Source organism: Stenella coeruleoalba (assembly GCF_951394435.1).
Source record: "Stenella coeruleoalba genome assembly, chromosome: 2".
In the NCBI taxonomy this organism is placed as follows: Eukaryota; Metazoa; Chordata; class Mammalia; order Artiodactyla; family Delphinidae; genus Stenella; species Stenella coeruleoalba.
This window is the reverse complement of record NC_137147.1, coordinates 66,256,577-66,282,280: the sequence shown is the minus strand read 5'-3', so window position 1 is coordinate 66,282,280 and position 25,704 is coordinate 66,256,577. Positions and strand designations below refer to the sequence as shown.

The following is a 25,704-nucleotide window of genomic DNA, read 5'->3' as shown; positions in this document are numbered from 1 at the left end:
AATCCTAATTCCACCACTTAGTAGGCTTGACCTAGAGAAAACTGCTTCATATCTCAGTTTCCTCACTTTATTATTTTTTTAATTTAAAAAAATTATTTTATTAGTATTTTATTTATTTTTATTTTTGGCTGTGTTGGGTCTTCGTTGCTGTGCACAGGCTTTCTCTAGTTTCGGCGAGCGGGGGCTACTCTTTGTTGTGGTGCGCGGGCTTCTCACTGCGGTGGCTTCCCTTGTTGCAGAGCATGGTCTCTAGGCGCGCGGGCTTCAGTAGTTGTGGTGCGTGGGCTCTAGAGCGCAGGCTCAGTAGTTGTGGTGCGTGGGCTTAGCTGCTCCGCGGCATGTGGGATCTTAGTTGCTCCGGCACAGGGCTCGAACCTGTGTCCCCTGCATTGGCAGGAGGATTCAACCACTAGGCCACCAGGGAAGCCCAGTTTCCCCACTTTAAAATGAGAATAATATCTCCCTCTCTGAGGTGTGCTGAAGATTCAAAATATAATCAAAATAACTGGCATGTTGCCCATTGTGAAATGATAGCCAGCATTATTAGGCACTTACCTTATCTCTCTACTCCCAACTTACTTCAGCTTTTGTCAATACACTTGGTGTCACTGTTGGGCACACAGAAGGCACTCATCAGATATCTGTTGAAGGAATGGAGAATTTTACATACTTTCTATTTATCCTGTAATGCATCATACTACATCTTCTTGGCTTTCTATAAAGGAATAATTTTCCCCACCAATAAATGAAGCAATCTTAGAAGTAGAATTGTTGGTAATTAATGGTGTATGTAAAAATGATGAAGTAAACCAGTAGTTACCCATTTGACTGGCTATGTGATATCTCACTTTAATTTACTGTTCAAACCCACCTGATACAACTCTAGGTTCCAACCACTATACATTTGGGAAACTGAAGATGATATATTCCCTTTAAGATTCCTTTTACCCCTGAGATTATAAAATTCAATGATAGTAGAACAAATGGGACTCTCGTATACCCATGTAGCTCTATGGTCTTGCTCTAGATTGCACTCCTCAAGATGTTAACAGTTGTTCCTTTAAAAAGGCATTCTTAAATAAATTTGAGAAACACTATATGTTAACATTTTATAGCCGTTTCTTAAAGAGTCATTAGGCATATTAGTAGGCTGCATTTCAAGCAGTGTTTCCCAAGCTTATTTGACAATGGAATATAATATCTTTAAAAAAAAAAAGGAATGCACACTAATATCTTTTAGAACTAGTGCTCCTGGGAGCAGACTTTGCTCAATGTTGATGAAGCCATCGAGGAGACTGGAGTGTACATGTGGAAAGCTCATGTCACAAAACTCATGGGCTGGGTACAGCTTCCACTCTGTCGATTTCAGTGTGATCTTAAGCCTGAAAGGACACTGATAGCCCTCACTCCAACAAAAGATCTGCTGGCCTTTTGTGATACAGCTTTCTACTTTTTGGTCTATCAAGCATTATTTGTCAATGTACTGCTGAGCTTGCTGTAGTATATGACAGCTTTTAGCACTAAATTTCCATTAAGAACTTTTGGCCACGGGCAGGATTTTCTTCAGTAGGCAAACTACCACTATAAAAATTCAGCCAAGAAGTACTTACAACATAGCACAGACCTTGATGCATGAGGGTAAGTAAGTAGTAGTAGACAATCTAACCTGGAAAGAAGCAGTTAAATTCAGGGCTGGTGCTTCTAAGGAGGAATACTGAGCAAAGGTCGATCTGTAACTACATATTTGATGATACTTTACACAAGAATCGACTGCAATTATGTTCATACTTGACTAGGACCCCTAACATCCCTTCCAACTTCTCATTCTCTGATCAGATTAAGAAATACAGTGTTTTACATGTGCATAAACTTTATGATTTTGTTCCAAAGTTGCTATCATGTATTTTATAAGCAAATCAATTAACGTCTTTGGGCCTCAATTTCCTCCTCTGGAACATGAGCATGTTGTACTAGAGGATCGCTAAGATCTCAGTTTTAAAATTCAAAGATTCTATTGTTATTCTTACAAAAATCCCTTCAGGGTAAATAGAGTAGTTATTATTTGAAAGAAACAGAAACCAAATCCCAGAATAGGTAACTAGTTTGTCCATGTTTGGAACAAAATTCCAGAAGTAAGATTTTAAAACCAGGCCTTCTGAACCCTTGTCTGATATCTTTTCCATAGTATCATAGTACCACATATATTAAAAACTGTATAAAATATGTTAAATACCTTTAAAAGTCTTTCTTTTTTAGGTATGTGGTCACATATTTATTTTTAAATATTATTATTAACATCAACTTGAAAACACAATCTTTTTTTAAACTCAGGGAAACAAAGACATAATCCTACTACCTCCATGAAATTATTTTCATTTATTTGGTTTTCTTTGAACTGTTACTCATATGTCAAGCAAAGTCCTATGCATATGGCACATCAAATTTGTATTCATACTAATTTTATTACCATTGGCCATATAAACATCAGTTCCTGGGTACGACATTGCTAACACTCAATCACATGGACCTGAGGGCTGGGGGAAAAACTGCTGTCTCCTGCCTGTAGGGACGAGTAATTGGCAAGGAGTGAAGAGGACCTAAAATGGTTCTGTAGTTTGCTATGATACCGCTCTTCCTTCATATCTGCCTTTAAAATCTCATGGCTAGGCACTTACCTGGTGGTCCAGTGGTTAGAACTCTGCGTTTTTGTTTCTTTTTTAAATATTTATTTATTTGGTTGTGCTGGGTCTTCATTGCAGCAGGCAGGCTCCTTAGTTGCAGCTCCCAGGCTCCTTAGTTGCAGCATGTGGGCTCCTTAGTTGTGACATGTGAACTCTTAGCTGCGGCATGCATGTGGAATCTAGTTCCCTGACCAGGGATCAAACCCAGGTCCCCTGCATTGGGAGCACGGAGTCTTAACCACTGTGCCACCAGGGAAGTCCCTGGACTCTGCGCTTTCACTGCTGAGGGCGCAGGTTCAATCCCTGGTTGGGGAAGTGAGATCCCACAAGCTGCAAGGGCGTGGCCATAAATAAATAAATAAATAAAAAAATAAAATCTCATGGTTAGAATCATTCCTCTGGCTTTCATAAAAGAAAGACAAGGAAAGAGACTTTAGGAAGTCAATGTTGAATGCTATAACCAGAGATGGGAGAAAAAATCCTGGAGATCTCTTCTGACTCCTTCTTTAATACAGTTTTCACCTTGGAAGACAGGGCAAATTGTGACCATGAAGAAGTGAACAACAGGACAGGAAGGTTTCGGTGGTAAGGGGGAGTAATGGGCATCAACAAACTTACCGTGGTCAGGGAGAGAAGGCTCTGGATGATGGGATCCAAAGCTGACTCCAGGAAGGGGGAAGGAGGTGTCTGTGGGGAATCAATAAAAGTGGGGCTGAGAGGAATGAGAAGACTTCTCAGTCAGCTTGTCAATTTTTCCCTGCCAGGAAGTTCCTGATGGGAACCACAGGAAACACCATCATAAGCCAAATGAATCATAGAGTTTATCAAGGTGAAGGAGCAAAATTCAATGACATTAGTGGCTCGGTTCTAAACATGAGCCAAAACCTAAGGAATGGGATAGGTCAAGCCAGAGCTAGGACTGAAGAAGCATATTACACAAACACTTAATTTCAGCTGCAAGCTCTTTAGGCAAGTACACTGTTTACCTGTAGACAGGCAATTTAAGAGAATAATTTAGTGCTTTAATTTAGGAATGTTTCATCCTTTATAAGTAGCATATAAGATATCCCACCAAAACCTTATTCACCAATTGCAGACATTTGAATGTAAAAACTTATGATGGATGAGCGTCCACTCAAAAATTAAATGCCTTTGAATAATAACCACATGAGATAATGTGATGATTCAAATAATTTGTTGTAAAATTCATAATAAGATTATTTGTCTAGCTCAAGAAATTGAATTTACCCAGTAAAAGGGAAGAACTCTAACTAGTTGATAAATAGTATTCTTGCTGAATTATCATACATGAGGAAAAACTATATACAATATTATAAAAAATACCTATGGAAATTCTTATCAGTTACTGTGTTTATGAAGACAGATCTATTATAACTTCTTTGGGACACAATATTCTTGAAGGAAATTCTAATAAAAATTAGTTTATATGGCAAACTTCTTGTTTAGCTATAAACTTAGAATAGAGAACCTTATCTAGATGCGAATATTTAACTGACCACTATGAACAATAGCTAGAAATTAAATTAACCATATAATATAGTTAAGATAATCAGTGGAGCCAGAGTCACAGATCAGAAAGAAAAAGAAAAATGTTAATAATATGGAATAGAATTACATACTCTCTCGAACTCAATTTGTTAACTTACAGGCGTTCACAGACCAGAGCACAAATCCATTTATAGACCATACTTGCTCATCTTAATAATGTTTTATTGACTTACACCTTTTCTCCTTTTGTCTGCTTCCTCTCACTTATGCTCCCTGAGATCTAAATTAAAAAAAAAACACTTTGTCTTAAGTATTATGATAAAATATTGTTTTTAAAAAGCCAAATATAAAATCCCTTTATAACTGAACAATGCTAAAATATCAGTGTTTTATAAACAAAGATTATAAGGGAATAAATAAAAATGAAATAATGATATTTGAGCAATGAGCATACAGGCTTTTTAATCTTTTCATTATCTGTAATTGTGTTTATTACTTTTACCAAAAAAAAAAAAAGCAAGCATTTTTTTAAAGATTTGTTTTTGCGATTTCCAGGTGTAATTTTCCCCCTTTGGAAAGGTACTTGATACATAGTAGTTGCTCAACGTAAATTTGATGAATAACTATGCAAAATGGCAACTACAACTGCTGGCAGATCTTCTTTAGAGAAGCCAAATGCTAACACTGGCTATGGTGAAGTAAGGGTAAAATAAGTGAGTATTTACTCATCCACCTGCCCAGGGGCTTCTAATTAACTATCCCTGAGACTGTTATTAGTACGTTGCCCATATAATTTATTGTCTACTGGGACACTTTTATTTTGTGGTACGCGGGCCTCTCACTGCTGTGGCCTCTCCCGTTGTGGAGTACAGGCTCCGGACGCGCAGGCTCAGCGGCCATGGCTCACGGGCCCAGCCGCTCCGTGGCATGTGGGATCCTCCCGGACTAGGGCACGAACCCGTGTCCCCTGCATCGGCAGACGGACTCTCAACCACTGCGCCACCAGGGAAGCCCTGGGACACTTTTGAGAGTCAAAGGGGAGCTATCTATGAATATGCCAGGTTCCTAGATATGACACCTAAAGCACAAGCAACCAAAGAAATAAATAGATTGGACTTCATCAAAATTTTAAACTTTTGTTATTCAAAGGACATTATCAAGAAAATAAAAAGACGGCTCATAAAATGGGAGGAAATATTTGCAATCATTTACTGATAAGGGTCAAGTATCTATAACATATAAAGAACTTTTATAATTAACAATGAAAAGACAAATAACCCAATTAAAAAATGGGCAAATAATTTGAATGGACATCTCTCCAGAGAAGATACACAAGGAGAATGAGCACATGAAAATATGTTCAACATTGGTCATTAGGGAAATGCAAATCAAAACTATGACATACCATTTCACAGGCACTAGGATGGCTAAAATTTTTTAAAATGGAAAATAACAGGTGTTGGTGATAAAGTGGAAGAATTGGAACCCCCATACATTACCAGTAGGAACGTAAAATGATACAGCTGCTTTGGAAAACAGTTTGGCAGTTTTTCAAAAAGTTAAACATAGAGTCACCATATGATCCAGCAATTCACTCTTGGTATATATGCAAGACAATTGAAAACATACATCCACACAAAAAAATTGTACTCGAATGTTTACAGAAGCATTATTCATAATTCATAAAAGCCAAAAAAGGAAACAATGCAAATGTCTACCGATTAGATAAATGTGTAAACAAATGTGGTATATCTATGCAATGGAATATTATTTAGTCATAAAAAGGAATGAAGTTTTGATACATGCTACAAAGGACATGGGATGAACCTTGAAAACATTATGCTGAATGAAAGAAGGTGTACGCAAAAGGCCAAATAGTGCAAGATTCCATTTACATGTACTGTCCAGAATAGGCAAATCCACAGAGATCAAAGTCACTTAGTGGTTTATAGAATTTGGGGGTAAAGTGGAAATGCGGAGTGACTTTAATGAGTATAAAACTTCTTTTTAGAGTGAGGAAAATGTTCTGGAATAGATAATGGTGATGTACAACCTTACTGCAATATTGTACAATACAACAATATTGCACCACCATGTGAATATACTAAAAACCATTCAATTAGACACTTTAAAGTGGTAAATTTTATGGCATGTGAATTATATATCAATAAATAAACAAACAAGTAAGAAAGCTGGACCAATGTGGGGAAGTGGAACTGAATTACGGTCATTGTAGATCAGGCAATCGATGTATTTCCAGTCCTGAAAGATAAATAGGTGGAGAAAGTCGGGGTGGGAGAAGGTGCCTAGATGCTTTTCCTCAGAACAAAATGTTTAAACCTGAAATCTAAAACTTAAAGCAGAGCCTGCACTAATATTAGATATTACTTCCATATAATCTCCATTTCTCTTCATCTCTCCTAAACAATATGAAGCCAAAATTTAGTGTTTTCATTTCCTTTATGTCACCATCTTTTACTTTTCTCTTCTAAACAATATATAGGCATACTTAGTGTTTTGGTTGTATTAACATGCCTTCTCTCTCTCTCTCAACTTCTTTTGCTTCATCTCCGACAAGAGTCAGCCAAAAATTAACATTATAATTCCATTCACATTTCTTCTCTCACCTCCCTGCAATCTTCAGTATTTCTGTGTCCTGTCTCCCTCATATAAGTCTCTAGTCACTTTTTCTTTCCTCTGCTCTCTCTTTCCTACACAACTCAGCTTGCTCTTTCTCCCACTAATCTCACTTTATCTTCTAAAATACCATCCTGAAAAATAAATAAATAAAATACCATCCTGTTGCTAATAAACTTTCCTATATTGTTAACCTTTCCCTAACAATCTTTTGATCTTTTTGCTATGATGGAAACCCGACTTCCTCCTGACCATGAAGGTCCCTTTAAGGGAAGATTATTCCTATTTCGAGACCAGGAAATGGAGCTGACATTTCTCTGGCTCTCTCGTGGTTTTCAGAATATAGTTCTTTGTTCCTCTTCTGACATCCCCCTGATACATCACTCTTTCCCCATCCACATCTCTGCCTTTTGCTGACCTTCATATCACACTTCCACAGTGATTAAAAAATTTGGGCTCAGGGTCATGGGTATTTCCTGCTCTTCTGAGTCATACCATTCTGGGTTACCTTTCTTGTCCAAATGGGGTACTAGCTTTTAAATTCCTTGACATCCTCCACTGCAGCTACACGTTCCCATGGCCTCATTCTAGATTTTGTTGTCACTCATAATAGCTCTACCTCAGAGATCTCATACTACGACCAGTCTCTAATCTTTCCACATCCCCTATTCCCTCTTAGAAATTCTCCTTCTAACTTCTGAAAAGCACTAGTCTTCTCGACCTCTTCTCTCATCTGGTCTGTAAACTCCTAGTTGATTTTACTCTTTTTTTCCCTTTCCTTAGCCAGTTTGGTTTATGAGGTCAGTTGTTTCAACCATTTTCTTACTAACATTCCCAATTCCTTCCACTCCATGACCTTAACACACTGCATCTCCTCTGCTAATCCCTGAATGTGAATCAACCCAACCCATTTGCTTTTTCCAATCTACTCTTGGAATGCCCAGAAAATTGTGTAACTGTGTTTTCTAATTTGTTGCATTATTTATGATTTCTAGCCTCAGCTAGTTGGCTCACTTACCCATTTCCTAAAGTGGCTACGTCAAACATTCACTACTGTCCTCCAGTCACTACGCCAAGCCATCTTCCTCTCTCCCAGATGATCGCATCTTATGTTTTACAGCTAAAGTAGAGGTCATGATGTCTGAATTCCACTAGAGCTCTCCTTCTCATCCTATACTCAGCAGTCTTTTCCTCTTATCTCAGAGATACCCAAAGTTTTCCAGTTTTCCAAAAGCACTCCTCCGTCTACGCTTTCTGTATATTTTGTTCCATAATTTTACTACATAAACCTCTCTTCTTTTTTCAATTTCTCTCTCTACTTCCTCTTCCTCTAAAAACATGCTCAGATTTTTTGCATCTTAAAAAATAAACCTTAATACTGCCTTCCCACAAAACTACAACTCTTCAATTTCCTTCATACTCAACTTCCTGAGTCATCTGCATTTACTATATTTTCTTAGTCCCATTCAATCCTCAAGACATTTGGCTTACAAAATTCCAAGGAACCTGTTCATAGTGACCTCCTAATTGTCAATCCAAATGGCTTATAAAAAGTTTTATCCTATTTGACTTCTCTACTTGATTGGCTATTGTTCACCACGACCTAAATAGAAATTCTTCCTTCTCTTGGATTTCATGTCAGCATTCGCTTAGACTTTTTCTGCTTCTTCTCGTCCCACTCTTTGTTAGCTAGCATCTTGATGGCATCTCTTAATCTGCCTATTTCTTAAATAACTAGCTTCTTACTGTTTCTCTCTTGACATCTTTTCTACACACTCTCTTAGACAACGACATCCACTTTGGTGACTTTTTAAAAAGCGTATAGTTCAATAGTTTAAGTATACTCACATTGTTGTAACTCTACATACACTGTTGTATCTCTAGAAGTTTTTCATTTTGCACAACTGAAACTCTATGCCATTAAACAACAACTCTCCTTATGCAACAACAATTTACCCTGCCCCCAGCCCCTGGCACCCACAATCCTACTTTCTGTTTCTATGACTCTGACTACTTTAGATACCTCATATAAGTAGAATCATACAGAAGTTTTCTTTTCGTGGCTGGCTTGTTTCACTTAGCATAATGTCCTCAAGGTTTATCCATTTTGCAGCATGTAATAGAATTTCCTTTCTTTTTTTTAAATAAATTTCTTTTATTTATTTATATTTTTGGCTGCGTTGGCTCTTTGTTGCTGCAAGCGGGCTCTCTCTAGTTGTGGTGAGCGGGGGCTACTCTTTGCTGTGGTGCATGGGCTTCTCATTGCAGTGACTTCTCTTGCTGCAGAGCACGGGCTCAAGGCACGTGGGCTTCAGTAGTTGTGGCACGCAGACTCAGTAGTTGTGGCTCATGGGCTCTAGAGTGAAGGCTCAGTAGTTGTGGCACACGGGCTTGGTTGCTCCATGGTATGTGGGATCTTCCCGGACCAGGGCTCGAACCTGTGTCCCCTGCATCGGCAGGTGGATTCCTAACCACTGTGCCACCAGGGAAGTCCAAGAATTTCCTTTCTTTTTAAGGCTGAATAATATTTCACTGTGTGTGTATACCACATTTTGTTTATTCATTCATTCTTCAATGGATGTTTAGGCTGCTTCCACCTCTGGCTACTGCGAATAATGCTGCTATGAACAAGGGTGTGCAAATCTCTCTTGGAGACCCTGATTTCAGTTCTTTTGGATATATACCTAGAAGCGGGATGGCTAGATCATATGGTAGTAGTATTTTTAATTTTTGAGGAACCACAACTATTAACCTTGGTGACTTTAACTACCATGTATGTGTAGCTAACTTCCAAATCTACATTGGATGACCCAATCTCTCTGTCTCCTGAAATATATAAAGATATGAACCTACAAAGGAGGGAAATATGTTTATCTTTTCATCCACTATGTATCCCAGTACTGGGTATACAATTGCTTCTAAACAGATTCTTATTTAAAAGACTATGCCTTTTGGGGGCTTCCCTGGTGGCGCAGTGGTTAAGAATCCACCTGCCAATGCAGGGGACACGGGTTCGAGCCCTGGTCCGAGAAGATCCCACATACCACGGAGCAACTAAGCCCGTGCACCACAACTACTGAGTCTGAGCTGTAGAGCCCCCATGCCACAACTAATGAAGCCCACGCGCCTAGAGTCCGTGCTCCGCAACAAGAGAAGCCACCAGAATGAGAAGACCGCACACCACAATGAAGAGTAACCCCCGCTCACCACAACTAGAGAAAGCCCGTGTGCAGCAATGAAGACCCAAAAGCAGCCAAAAATAAATAAAATTAATTAATTAATTAAAAAAAAGACTATGCCTTTTGAATTCTGAGTGTGTCTAACAAAGAAATTCTAGGAGGGCTAAAGTCCAATATTTTTTCTACTGACTTGTGTAATTCAGGATGAATTACTATTGTAAGCTTAATGGTAGGCACTTTGCAATGTACTTATTGCTTCTTATAATGCTTACTACTGCTTTGCACATACTAGGTCATAAGTACCTGGTTAATTAAATAATCTCAAATATAAATCGAACTGAGAGTACCAGTGGCCCACTATTGAAATGCTTGCATAATTTCTTTTCCCTATTTCTAAATGAAAATATCAAGGAAAAAGAGAGGAGAGAATACAGGAATTAATATGTCATTACTCTACTCCTACACATATTTTAGGATAAACACAAATATGTGAGCTATGTACTAGATAAACTTTATTCTGATCTTACGACCTCAGTAAATAAGAATCTATCTATCAACAAAATGTTTGGAAAAGTTTAGCACATAGCAAATCTACAACACCACCAAAAAGGAAAAGATTAAAAAAAAATCACTTTGGAGCATATGGACACTCATCATTATCACTTATGAGATAACAGCAAGAACACTGAGTAACATTTAAAATAATATTCTGAAATCATCTTGAAATTAAAATTAGGCCCAGATTTATAATGGAAAAAAAAAAACACAAAAAACACTACCCAACACCAAGGTGACTGAGGGCACAAAATTTAATCATTGCTTAAGACAATCAGACACTTTTCTCTTTCACTGGTAAATATAGCTTTAAAACTTGCAGTAACTTCTGCCAACTCAGAACCCTGAGAAAATAAGTCACTTTTTTTTTTAAGTCACTTTTTTTATAGGGAGGAGAAGAAGAAGAAAAGGATATTACCAACAATGTAAAAGGAATGCAGAGTGGTAACCGCTATGAACACTGGAATCACCACGGAAACACAGAACTATGAAATGGCAAAGGGCTGAGTGAAATGCCTGAAGCCCATTCTATGGTCCAGCTTTTAAAAACCAAATGAAAACTCATAAGATGTAAGAAGAATTTAGTTATTTTGATGAGTAACACACTTTTTTTTTTCAGTTCATCTGATTAAAGTTTAACCAACTCCTGATTTACAGAATTCAGTTTTCAGAGTTCCACAAAATGGTAGAGCTGAGAGGAATTTCAGAATTTGTCAAGTGCAATCTCCTCTCTTATGATGAGTCGTGATGGGATTGAGTTACCCTAGGCTAGTGTAACACACACAGTCCATGGGAAAGCCAAGACTTCAACAGAAGCCTCTTGACTCTTAGTTCAGAGATATCACCACAAAGATTATACAATTAGTTCTCAGATGCTAGTCTGTATAAGAGCCACAGGTGGGGAAAAGTGGCTTAAAATGCAGTTTCCAGGCCTTTTCTCAGAAATTCTGATTCAGTAAGTCCAAGGTGAGACATAGGAATTTGCATTTTTGACAAGTTTTCCTAGTAATTCTGATTAGGGAGATTCTCAGACCATACTTTGGTAAACTACTAGAAAGTTCAGCAAATCATGGGTCATTTAGAAATAGGCTCTTTTCTAGTCCCAGGTGCAGACTTCCAGGGATAGTTAACTAACCTAACTGAAAAGGTGGAAAAGTTATTTCTCCCATGGGTCACCATTTGGGACCTTTAAAGACAAAGGCACACGGAGTAGAGAGGCTTTCCTATAATGTAAGTATAGTAAATCTGGGCATATCAGTGAAATGCAGCAGGCTCACACACAACCTTGGCCTCGGACTTCCCTGGTGGCACAGTGGCTAAGAATCCACCTGCCAATGCAGGGGACAAGGGTTCAAGCCCTGGTCCGGGAAGATCCCACATGCTGTGGAGCAACTAAGCCCATGCGCCACAACTACTGAGCCTGTGCTCCACAACAAGGGAAGCCACCACAATGAGAAGCCTGCGCACCACAACGAAGAGTAGGCCCTGCTCACCACAACCAGAGAAAGCCTGAGCGGAGGAACAAAGACCCAACGCAGCCAAAAATAAATTAATTAATTAAAAAAACCCAAAAAACAAAAAACCTGGGCCTCTGAGAGGAGAAGCTAACCAGCAGAGGCAAAAGGGGAGAAAAGAAGAGGAATAAATTAAAAACCCTTGGCAAACAAAATAACCTCTTCTTGGAATGGACAGATGGATAGGTAGTAAAGCAAATATAGCAAGATGCCTATTGTAGAATCTAGGTGGTGGATATGTGGGTGTTAACTATGCAGTAATTTCAACTTCTCTATGTTTGGACCCACTTCCCCAATTCTTGAAACCTTAACTCCAAGACACTGGTGTTTCCACTTCTCCCACTTTTTCCACCTACCTGTCTGACATTTCTTTCCTTTGTCAATTTTCCTCTTCCTTCTGTTACTATAAATTTGGTTGGACCTCAAATCCTTTGTTGTTCTCTACATCATCTCTCGCAGATCTCATCTTCAAAATTATACTGAAATGCCAGCGCTTCCCCAACTAGATGAAATCTCTTCCGTCTCCAAATTTCCATAGTACTGTTTTTACCTCTCTTTTGGCACCTCTAGTTTCTCTGTGTTCCAGTTAACTATCTTAACACACCAGTTATTTTGTAATCTCCTGAGGAAACTGCCTTTTAATTTTTAGTGTGCCTCTTATACTTACCTGAGTAGGCTCTCAGTAATATTGGAATGATTAAATCTCGTCTATTTCTAGGGTTTCAACTATCACTGTTATAAACAAGACTCTCACATCTATACTCTCTCTGCCCTGAGTAACAAATCTGGTAGACGTTTCTACTTTAGGTGCCTCAAACTCAATGTATTAAAATCTGAATTCATCTTCCTCAGTAACCCATACATGAAATCTTAAGAGTGATTTTTGATTCCTCCCTTTAGCTCCACCACAGCTAATCAGCTGTCCTGAAGTGTATTGTTCTTCAAAACACCTTTCAATATCTCCAATTACGTTTATTTCCATCTTCACAGCCACTACTATAAGTGAGACCAAATCCCTTTATGTCTGCACTACTCAAAAAAATAAAAACACAAATCTGTCTTCCTGTCACAAAATTTCCTTCTCTCTGTATCCTTATGTACCACTGTCAGGTCTCTCCTCTTAAAAAGTCTTCATTATGTCATTATTCTCTCTAAAAGCCTTCAATGGCACCTTATTGTCTATCAGTCCAGAAAGTTTGAAGTGCCCTCCCCCACACCTCGTGCCTATAAACATGCTACCCATTCTACAAGGGATGGCTCAAGTTGCCATGCCTGTTTTAACACAGGGATTCACCACTCTAGCCAGAAGTATCTTCTCCCTCTGCTGCTATTCTATAGCTCAGAGATAGCATTGTCCAGATATCACTGATCACACAGTACCTAGTTCATTTCTGTGTCTATCATGTCCCCTACTAGATGGTAAATTCCTTGGGGTTAAGCGTCACATCTTGAACAATTTGTATTTAACACAGCTCCCAGCTCCACTGCTGACCTGCAGATTCTGAGGATTATAACTTTCAAGTGGAGAGCAACTATCCATGACGCAGTATTAAGAAAATGTTAGAACATTTTCAACACCTGGCTTAAAAAAGGCAAGTATGCATATGATGAAAAGAAATCAAAGCCATGAAGACTACCTGAATGTAATCAGGATATAAAATAATTCAGGCACTGAGAAAATGAAACTGTGATGATCATATCTACTCATTAAAGAAACTTACCTTGGGGCTGCAAAGTAAATTAAAAGAATGCCTGGAGTAGAAAATGTGTCTTAGTTTATTTATGTTAGTATAAAGCTAAGTAAACAATATCTCAAAGCTGGAGTCAAGGATGGCATTTTTGCTAGTCTAGTCCCACGTGCCTTAAAAAGACTCCATATCTCCCCCTCAAAAAAAAAATGTCCACAATTACTTTCCCAACCCCAACTGTTTATAATAGTATTAGCTAATGGTTCCCAGATACAGTTTATATACGGTGTGTGCATTCTCTACATAAATTTTTCTTTTCACATTCAGAAAAAAAGCTGATATAATAGGTGAAATTTTATTAAGCTTCTTAAGAGAAAAATGCTAGCTAACACAGTGCAAAAAATCCATTCATATGGAAAAGTCCAGTAAAAAGAAGTAGGATAAAATTTATCATGAAGTTGGCTATTTGTGATGCATTCCACAGAACTGCTTTATTTTGTAATTAAATATAGAAGGGTCTTAAAGCTTGTATCAAAATTAATATTTATGAATAAAATACTTTTATATTTGATTCACAAAAAGTTTATTTTAAAAAGGACTCAAATACAGGTTTTCTTAAATGAAATTTGTTTTTTTTTTCCTTCTGTGTTTTAAGAATGGCTTGCTTCTTGTAATCTTTCTTAGGTACATAAATACAGTTATACTATATTAGAAAGATAATATAGAGTAAGCCTTAAGAAAATGTAAAGTGATCACCCTTGTTGAAATAAACAAAATCCAACTGAGTAAATTGAAGATATAATTGACTCTATTAGGAAATTCACAAATCAGGCAACACCCCATCTAGCAACTTTCCAGGTGCTGTGAGGGGTTGTACAAAATGGAAGGATTTTATAGGAATAAGGGTGGGGCAAAGTAGCTATTAGCAAAAGAAAAGAAAGGACTATTTTTAGGCCAGAACATCTTTGTAGGGGGAAAGGGTGAAGGGAAAGGCAAGGGTTTTATTATATAGATGGCTTCTTCTTCTGGAGGCTGGAGAGGGCCCACGTGGCAGATTACCGAATTGGTGCTGACCAAAAAATTCCAGACTGGTTAAGACTACATTTCTGAGGGAACCCTCCTACACTGTTGGTAGGAATGTAAGTTGGTACAGCCACTATGGAAAACAGTATGGAGGTTACTCAGAAAACTAAAAATAGAATTACCATATGATTCAGCAATTCCACTCCTGGGCATATATCCAGACAAAACTCTAATCCAAAAGATACATGCACCCCTATGTTCATAGCAGCACTATTCACAATCGCCAAGACATGGAAAAAACCTAAATGTCGATTGACAGATGAATGGATAAAGAAGATGTGGTACATTTATACAATGGAATACTACTCAGCCATAATGAAGAATGAAATAATACCATTTATAGCAACATGGATGCAACTAGAGATTATTATACTAAGTGAAGTAAGTCAGAAAGAGAAAGACAAATACCATATGATATCACTTATATGTGGAATCTAAAATATGACACAAATGAACCTATCTATGAAACAAGAACAGACTCATGGACATAGAGAACAGTCTTGTAGTTGCCAAGGGGGAGGGGGTTGGGGGAGGGATGGAGTAGTAGGTCGGGATTAGCAGATGTAAGCTATTATATACAGAATGGATAAACAACAAGGTCCTACTGTATAGCACAGAGAATTATACTCAATATCCTATGATAAACCATAATGGAAAAAAATATATATAATTGAATCACTTTGCTGTACAGCAGAAATTAACTGCTACAATTGTGCTACAATTTCACAACATTGTAAGTCAACTATACTTCAGTAAAAAAAAAAAACAACAACACTACATTTCTGGTGAAGGTTAAAACTGCAATTAGGTTAGATCTTAAATCTAGGTTTGGTATCATGGGCTTTAGCACAAGTGACACCATTTTGGGCCTGTGGCTTTTCTCTTTAACACACTGATGTAATAAACTAACAAAGTAGAAATAGCAATGCCCACATTTATGTTGAATCTCAAAAACCTGTTTTAGTTTGTCTTTTAACTTTTCTGGTGTTACCTATTGTATTAAAGAAAGGGGTAGTGGTATTAAATTTGCTTCCTGCACATTCCAACCTCTTTATTTCTTAATGACAAAGAAATCTATGTGTGAAATACTGGTAAAACCGAACCAAAATCAAGAGTATTCTAGCCACTGATGAATCTCCATGTTAATTCAGGTAACATTTACTATGAATTATTGAGCATGGACAACACGGTGCTATCGAAGTACTATGGAGATTTAAAGAAAAATATTATACTATGTGTGCTCACTGTCATATTGTCTCTGCCCAATATTGTTTGTATTCTTGCAGTTAGGACATATAAGCATAAAAAAAAAAGGTGAAGTACTCAATCTCATAAGACACATTCCAAGTGTCAAGAGTGGGACAACCATAATGCCCAGGCGGGTAGAGGCAGGAGAAATTACTGTGGGGTCAGAAGAGATTGACTTGAGCTAGATATTGAATGATGGATTTAGAGGAGAGCAGAAGACAACTCTGCTTGTCTTCTGAAGAAGAGTGAGCGTGATCTAGGAAGGGTATAAAAAGAGCTATCCTGGAGAATTTCTACTGGGGAGTAGAGGGAGAAAAGGTTAGAAAGTCAAGCTGGAGCCAGATTATGAAACTGTAATATCAGCTTTAAAAGTCTGGGCTTCATTCGAATAACAGTGGTTCTGAGATTCCAGTATATACAAGAATCACCTGGGGGAGATAGGTGACTAGATAGATTTTAACTCCTGAGATTCTAATTCAATAGATTTGGGATGGTCCCAGAAAATTGCATTTCGTAAAAAGTTAGTCTCCCCAGGTGATTCCTGTACAGGTGGTCCAGTGGCATACTTTGAGACACTCTACCTGAAGACAAAAGATTAAGAATCTTTTCCTAATTGTAGTAACTCTTGCAAATTTTATGCCAATTTTCCATAAGTTTGAAAACACCTAACTGCTAGGCCCAGAGGTCTCTCCTCAGTCTTTGTGTTGTCCCATTTTTCTTCAGTATTTGGCACTGACTGTTTAAACCTTGAAAACTATCTTGTTAACAATACATTTTCTGGTTCTCTCTGCCTCTTTGATCTCTATACTATCCTGTGGCCTCTCATATGTTGCCTTTTCTTTATGTTTTCTCAGGATTCTGACTTTGGTCCTCTACATTTCTCCCTTCATTTCATTCACTCCTAACGAGTAAGGAGAACCTTCATGCCAACCTCAGAAGTTTAGACTTTGTCCTGTAGATAAAAAATAGTTATAAAAGTTTCTAAACAGTGGAATATCATACAGAAAGGAATTTTCTAGAAACATTACCTTGGAGATGGTCTGCAAAAAAGGATTAGATGTAGGAGAAATAGGAGGAAGGGAGAATAATTAGATTATCAAAATAAACAGACATTTAAAGTCATCATCAAAGTGTGGCTTCAGAATGAAAATGTTAGTTTTCTAATAGTTCTTCCCTTTCAGAAAGTAGTCTTACTTCAATAAATTAATAGATAAAGCACTTTTGGAAATACTAGTTTCACTATCATGTGAGTTTTTAAGAAATAACTATAATGTAACAAATCAGGTCCTCTGCAATGTTAAACATAGATAATAAAAGTTTGACATGTCATCATTCTAACACCAATGTGAGTTATCCTCCAAAACAAGTGGCATAGGATTCTATAGTATTTGATCCTTATATCTGATAAGCTTAGGTCTTTCATTATGGAGTCAATAAATCATTAATACAGATATTATTCATAAATGTCAATGCCTTCTTTTGACTTGAATGAAGAAATGTAAAAGTGTTTGATTTACCTAGTATGAGTATATTCAAGATAAATTCATACTCATTGGTAGTCCATGTCTTATACACAGTATTTTATATAATTGAATCCATGAAGTTTGCCAAATGGACAGATAAAATAGTATTTAGGAATGATATTCTAAGTGCAGTAATTCAGACAGAGAAAGACAAATGTATCACTTATGTTATCTAAAACAATGATACAAATGAACTTATTTACAAAATAGAAACAGACTCACATAGAAAACAAATTTATGGTTACCAAAGGGGAAAGGGGAGGGAGGGATAAATTAGGAATTTGAGATTAATAGACACACACTACTATATAAAATACACAAACAACAATGTCCTACTGTATAGCACAGGAAACTATACTCAATATTTTGTAATAACCTATAAAGGGAAAAGAATCTGAAAAAGTATATATATATGCTGAATCACTTTGCTGTACACCTGAAACTAACACAACATTGTAAATCAACTATACTTCCATTAAAAGAAAGAAATGATACTCTAATTTAAACATTCTAGAATCTTTGAAAAACAAAGGCAGAAGGCACCCAAATTAGGTGTAACCCTACCGCCACGTAATTTAGTACATAAAACAATTTATTGGCTGTTTTTTCTCAAGTGATCCACACTGGGAGATGCTAAGCCTTTATGAAGATCAATTTTAACTCTCACTACAAGAAAAGTCAGGGGGATAGAAATTATTGCTCCCTAATGTGTGATCTTGGGAAAATTATTTAAGCATTTTCTTACTTTCCACAGCATTATTGTCATTATATACTGTGAAGATAAAATTAGGTATCTGTTGAATGTTCTTTGAGCATCTTGGGCCAGGAGAGCTACAGAAAGCCAAGGTGTAGTTATTTTCCTATCTACTATTTCTCTTGCCTTTTTCCTCTTGTTCTAGCCTCCTTGGAAATGAAACAAACTTGGCTGTCATCTTCTGTTTAATAACTCTTCATATAGTTGAAATTTTTATTCTCCACAAGTACCACAAGCAAATTTCTTCTTAAGGAGAATTGCCTGAACTATAAAATAGCAATCTAAGGCTGTGAGTCAGCATTTCACCCACACACATCAAAATGATTTAAAATAGGTAACACATAATCTTTTTGAAAGACATATAAACCTCCTTGGAGAAGCTCTGAGAAAATTGGAGTTTGAAAGTTTATGAATAGTTTATTACATTTCAATAAGTGTATTGTGAATCAATAAAGCAAAAGTTAAGGACAAATGAGCTCACTACCAAGTCAGTTATTGATCCTTAAGTTCCAAAATAGAATAGTACAGGAAGGATATAGAGAAAATAGGACTTTTTGTGATAACAGAAACTTTAAGTATCTTAGGAACATAAACCTAAAGAAATTATAAGACACAAAGAATTTTCAACAGAATTTTCAAATTTTCAATTTTCATCTTTCTACTTAAGATGTTTCTTCAAGTCATTGTTTTCATCTTTTTGATAACTAGAAACACTATTTCATTTTCACTCTTTAAAATATTAAATCAAGTCAAATGAGTTTGTAAAAAATGAACATTACCTTTTATTGATTCATTTATGCTTTCAATTTCTTGTATATCTTCCTCTCTTGGCTTTGAAAAGTCTACCTTATTAGATGTTTATCTTATGTGACTGTCTTAGCTTGGGCTGTTAGAACAAAATACCATAGACTTATGGTGGCTTAAACAACAGAAATTTATTTTCTTACAGCTCTGGAGGCTAGAAGTTCAAGATCAGGGTGCCAGCATGGTTTCTGGTAAGGGTTCTCTTCCTGGCTTGTAAATGGCTCCCTTCTCACTGCATTCTCACATGGTGGGCAGAGAAAGGGTGAGCAAGCTCTCTGGTGTTTCTTCTTATGAGGACACTAATCCCAACATAAGGGCCCCACTCTCATGCTCTAGCAACCCTGATTACCTTCCTAAGGCCCCACATGCAAATACCATCACATTGGAGGACTTCAACATATGAATTTTGGGGTGGGGGGAGGACACAAAAATACACTAATAGAAAAATGATACTGGCTCCAAATCATTAAGTTGATAAAATGGAAATGAACAAGTCAACTTGTTTTCAAATCATTCCAGTAGAAAGCCTCCCTTTTTATTCCTTTTATAGCAATCTAAACCAACAAGAAAGGAACTTCCTAAAAAAATTTATGAACATTAATTTAATGAAACAGTAACTTTTAAAAACCAAAGACAGAAAATGCAAACACACTGTTTTGGTAAAAAACTGAGAAACAGAATATTAAGCCATTAGTATATTAAATAAAAACAAATTTTAGTCCCCCATACCTTATTGCTATATCAACTAAAGATTCTTAAAATAATTTAAAGCACTTGGATGTCCTTGGAAAATAATATTAAAATGTACAATAACATTTCTGTATTATATTTTCATAGATATTATTAGAAGGAATAGTAAATTGCATATTCTTTCATTCAAAATATGGAAATCTCAAATACTAAAACAAAATTGACAAAATTATAATCGTAACACAAATAGTGATTTTTACTACATATTACATACATTTGAGGGTGTAAGAAACATATTTTTCTTGATTGCACAAAATGCTTAAATACAGCTCTCTAAAAACATTTCCATGTTCTTATCAATGACCATAAAGCGAATACAAGGCATTTTTCAAAATTTTGAGTGTGAGTTTAGGGGAAAGCAGGATGGAAGGTGACTGAGATCCAGAGTTTAGGTGACGTGGCAAGGTCGTCCAAGTAGCAGGCTGCAGAGGTATGGATGGGACCCAGGATTTTCTTGTCTAAAAATGCTGCAGATTAGTGTACTCAAGCAGAAGGGGAAGAGAATCTAATTACAACTGTAGAAACTTTTAATTTTTCAAAACTCAATTAGGTGTGTGTATGGTCCATCGGTATCGAGCTTTAACACCTGCCTGTTGCCGTAAGTGCCATGTTCCACCACAACCCCAGCTTCAGCACACTTGCTGTTAGCAGCTAATTCTTTTTTACAGAGAGTCACAAATTGGGAATAAAGTTCTAACCCCTCTTCTTTTCCAGAGTTAGAGTGATACTGCATGCTTCTTCCTTTTACTCTCCCCCCAAGGGTGGCTTGAGGGATGATAAGAATGTTGCCAGGTAGATCCAATACAGAGACACGCTTGCCATTTTCTGTTTCACTTAATTTCACATTTAACAGTGTATTAACTGGGTAGGGAAGAAAGGAGAACATTTTGAGGTAGAAAACAAACATGAAGAAAACCAACGATCTTCTAGTCAGCAAACCTCATGTTTAAAATCCAGTTTGTCAGCTCATGCTTTTAAACAAAGTTTCTATTTAGATTTTAAAAGCTGCTTCAGTAAGCTAAATGATCTAAGCATGAAAAACAAGGAAAATTTCGTGCAGAAAATGGCATGATGTTTTACATCTGACTTGGCAGTTAGGATCTCCTAACAATAAGATAATCCAGAAAGGACTAAAGAATTAACTGTATACTGGAACTTCAAGATATTGTTGCCCTGGGGGATACATGAGAAGATTTTGCCTTTTTGTTCCTTTTTATATTTCAAAACAAATCCCACTGGAAAAAAAAACATGACAGATCCTCCACACACTTATTCTACTTTATAACAAAGAACATTAAATAAAAACCTTAGTGCATTTATTATTTTAAACTTAGTTGCCTAGAATTCTAAGCTGAGACAAAGGTTCCAGGTTCAATCCTGTTATAAACTAGTTGATTTTGCAGTTTTATAACCTCGAAGACATTATTAACAGAGACTAATTATTTTACAAACATCACCAGTGGGAGGATAAAGGTGAAAGCAAAAATCATCAGAAATTCACTGTCAACTGGGAAAGTAAATCCAAAGGTATAGAGTTACTGGCATTATCTTCATATACATACAGGAGAATATTGTATTATTATTTTTATGGCACTTATGCAAGTATACTCATAGCTAATAAGAAGTGTCAAAATAACCATAAATATCCATGTGTAGCTAAAAAATCTAAACTTAGAAAATCTTTACATTTCAACATTAGCCATTTTCAAAACAATAAGCAGAAGAAATGCCTAATATAAACACCCTTAGGGTCTTCCTACCTCTATAAAGGGTATAAATAACTTCTGCTTGTAAAGAATAGTCCTGAGAGGACACAAACAGTAAAAGAACTATTGAAACCTCACACTCCTGTGTGAATAATCAGGCTTGAAAAGGTATGCTTCCTGGTGGGGTAGTCAATGGTTTCAACTATTAGAGAGCCTGTAGTAAATATTAGCAAGGATTCAGTACAGTGGCCCCACTCTACAAATCAAGGAATTAACCTGGTGAAAACCTGCTAAGGTGAACACCCAAATGAATTCCTAAGCTCTGCATTAAGCACTATCAGTTTTCATTTAACTAATGCCTATTTTAAAATACCTCTAAGGACTTCCCTGGTGGTGCAGCGCTTAAGAATCCGCCTGCCAATGCAAGGGACATGGGTTCGATCCCTGGTCTGGGAAGATCCCACATGCCACAGAGCAACTAAGCCTGAGCGCCACAACTACTGAGCCTCTGCTCTAGAGCCCGCGAATCACAACTACTGAGCCCACGTGTTGCAACTACTGAAGCCCACACGCCTAGAACATCTGCAACAAGAGAAGCCACTGCAGCGAGAAGCCTGCGCATCGCAACGAAGAGTAGCCTCCGCTCGCCACAATTAGAGAAAGCCCGTGCGTAGCAATGAAGACCCAACACAACCAAAAATAAATAAATAAGTCTAATTTTCTCTATTACAAATAGGACTTTGCTATATAGCCTGCAGTCCTATTGATTGCTTCTAAGAAAACTATAATTCTCTGGAGCATTTCATTCCACGTAAATCACTATCCAGCTATCCAGGCCTTAGGCTAGTGACAGACTAAGGAGGCAGTTTTGAAATAACAGGCCAGAGAGGTAAGTATAATTTATTATACTTCCACACACTTCCCTCTACTGGATCTAACTGAGAATTCAATTAATGCTGTTGGTATACAAATATCAGTATGTAGAAGTAAATATAATACAAATACAAATGTCAGTAAGTAGAATTAAAATGAGACAATGAATTAATGGCATCTTGGAAACTCGAAGATTCTAAGACAGGTTGTCGATCAAATATCTCTAATGATGTATATGGGAAGTTAAGTTTGGACAGGGCCCTGGATCTCTGTCCAATTATACTGAAGATGAATTGAGGAAGATTCTGCACACCTATATATTAGCCATGCTATTTCAGACTTTATGGATATAACTGGCTGTTATGTTCCCAAGGGCTACATGATTTGATTGGAAAGATCTGAATCCATGTAATAAGTATGAGGTCAGGTTTAAGAGAATCCCATCACACTGGCTTACTTTGCCTCCTGGAACAGAGGGAAGTACAAGCTACTACTATCAATAATAGATGGACTTACTTTGCTTACAACTCACACCAGTAGAATGTGATTCTTAGAGTCACAGCTCTTTACTGAGAATCATGATATATAAAAGCTTTGTGTTAGACTATCCACTAGAAGAGTTAAAGTGGACTTCCTCAGTGTTTTTATTTGGCCACAATTTGGCCAAAAATGCTCTTCCTGTTTTTGAAGATTTCTACGATATATCTTTCATGGTCAAGAAAGCTTTAATTCAAGGCAAAAACAGACCAAATGTCCAATATCCAAGCATTAAGTCCTGGCAATAACCCTCTGTAACAACAGGAGACCTCATTTCATTTTCTCTTTAAACCCTTTAAAGCTCCCTATTATCCTTCAGATTCAAATTTCATTTTTTTTAACATCTTTATTGGAGTATAATTGCTTTACAATCATGTGTTAGTTTCTGCTTTATAACAAAGTGAATCAGTTATACATATACATATGTTCCCATATCTCTTCCCTCTTGTGTCTCCCTCCCTCCCACCCTCCCTATCCCACCCCTCTAGGTGGTCACAAAGCACCAAGCTGATCTCCCTGTGCTATGCGGCTGCTTCCCACTAGCTATCTATTTTACGTTTGGTAGTGTATATATGTCCATGCCACTCTCTCGCTTTGTCACAGCTTACCCTTACCCCTCCCCATGTCCTCAAGTCCATTCTCTAGTAGGTCAAATTATTACAGTTACTTGCTTTCCATCCTCACCTACTGCAGTCCCTTCTCAAGTCTAGTTTTCATCCTCTGACAAAGTTGTTAAACATGTTTGATGTCTCAGCATAAAATTCCCTCTAGAAGCTTTAGCTCTTTGTCCAAGCTGTTCCTCACTGGGCTATTTACGCTTGAGTTCCACTACTTAAAGCTCTTCTAGGTTAACTTCCGCCTGCTTCAACTACCCATCTATATAATTTATATTTATTAATCCAACTAATGGGTACTGCCTTTACTAATGGAGAGAATATAACCTGTCTCCAACCTTAGGGACAGCTTGACTATTTCAGGCTTCTTTTTTTGTACATAATTATTCTATCAAATACTGTCTTGAGATAGTATATAATTTGATTTGGTATATCTGAACCTATGTAATTATCACAAGGAATGTGCAGTGATATAGAATATCGAGGACACTGGAAAGCTGCAGGCAGGTACATTATTGTTCAGAGATGCCTGAACACTGACTCTTTCTCTGCCCGCAGAGGAGGTGTGGCTGTGATGACACTGAGCTTGGTTTAATAATCATCTTTACACACATTTCCTACAAAGTGCATAAATGGTTAATGTAAACTCTTTTATAATAATGATATAAGCCTGATCTTCACATATTTGATGGGAACCACATGTTGTACATACAGTGTCACCTCTATGCCCCTGTTAGGGACTCTGAGAGATAAGGAGACTATATTAAGAAATGCAGCATCTATTTCTCCCTATGTGGCCACCCTGCTTCCAACAAGTTTCTGTATCCTTGGCTGAATCTCAGTGTGTTGTCTGTGTGTCTGTGTGTGTGTACACTCTTCTAAACCAATCTATAAATGATCTGAAATGCTGCAGATATTTTAAAAGAATTCTACCACACTTGCTTACATTAAGCTTTGGAAAAGGCAAACAGCTAAAGTCAACAACAGTACACAGAGTTAAGTCATTTATAACTTACATAACAGTACAATTTAAGATTGTGCTTTTTCCCCTTCTGATTCATCTATCTATTGCTAGTCACTCTCACTCTTAAAAAAGAAACATCAAACACATACCCATTTTGGGAAGAAGCTCTTTATCAGCTCCCTTGAAAAAGCACAGATAGATCACTAATCCTCTCTGGACCTATGAGAAACCACAATAAATTCAGATTAGAAAGAAGCTTCTATATACAGAGGTAAATGAATAAAATTTCACAACTTTTATAGATAAAAGGTTAAATGCAAAAGAAGAGGAATAACTTTTGATAATAGATTTAATTTCTTAAATATGTGAGAAAATAAAATCTTTTTCAATATTCAGTCACCTATCATTTTTCAAAAATTAAGTTTAAAATACAGCCAAGAGCAGTAAAGACCCCAAGTTATACCTTCAAACATTTACTTCTTTTTTTTTTTAATTAATTAATTTATTTTTGGCTGCGTTGGGTCTTCGTTGCTGCATGTGGGCTCTCTCCAGTTGCAGTGAGTGGGAGCTACTCTTCGTTGCGGTGTGCGGGCTTCTCATTGCGGTGGCTTCTTGTTGCGAAGCACAGGCTCTAAGCGTGTGGGCTGCAGTAGTTGTGGCACGTGGGCTCAACAGTTGTGGCTCACAGGCTCTAGAGAGCAGGCTCAGTACTTGTGGCACATGGGCTTAGTTGCTCCGTGGCATGTGGGATCTTCCCAGACCGGGGCTCAATCCTGTGTCCCCTGCATTGGCAGGCGGATTCTTAACCACTGCGTCACCAGGGAAGTCCCCAAACATGTACTTCTGATCAAAATCATTAGTACTATGAACTAGCCTCTTCCTAAGTATGGCTGACAGACTTATAAATATTTAGTTTGCAGGGGCCCATTTATTCAACACCAAATGAATTCACATTATATCAGATATGGCTGATGTATAAACAACACTGTAACTGATATGTTTTTTGACATCATCATTCTTTGTTCCTCCTAATCCATTTACTTATAGATAATGAAAATAAGGGTCTGATTCTATTTCAATAAACT

General features: G+C 37.2%; 1 protein-coding gene across 4 annotated transcripts in view; it reads right to left on the bottom strand.

Annotated features, from left to right (window-relative positions):
* The window catches only part of DTD2 (D-aminoacyl-tRNA deacylase 2), a 42,124-nt gene that overhangs the window by 13,114 nt on the left and 3,306 nt on the right, over window positions 1-25,704 (bottom strand). For 2 of the 4 annotated variants that reach the window (XM_079906618.1, XM_079906620.1), the window contains exons 2-3: window positions 24,769-24,838; window positions 20,151-20,786 (exon numbers count right to left, since the gene is read on the bottom strand). In XM_079906618.1, the coding sequence (XP_079762744.1) occupies window positions 20,461-20,786; window positions 24,769-24,838 (396 nt within the window). In that variant the 3' untranslated portion in view covers window positions 20,151-20,460. Of the gene's footprint in view, window positions 1-555; window positions 642-3,102; window positions 3,369-20,150; window positions 20,787-24,768; window positions 24,839-25,704 lie in introns of those variants that run through there. The other 2 variants (XR_013825198.1, XM_079906619.1) reach the window with 2 other exon arrangements.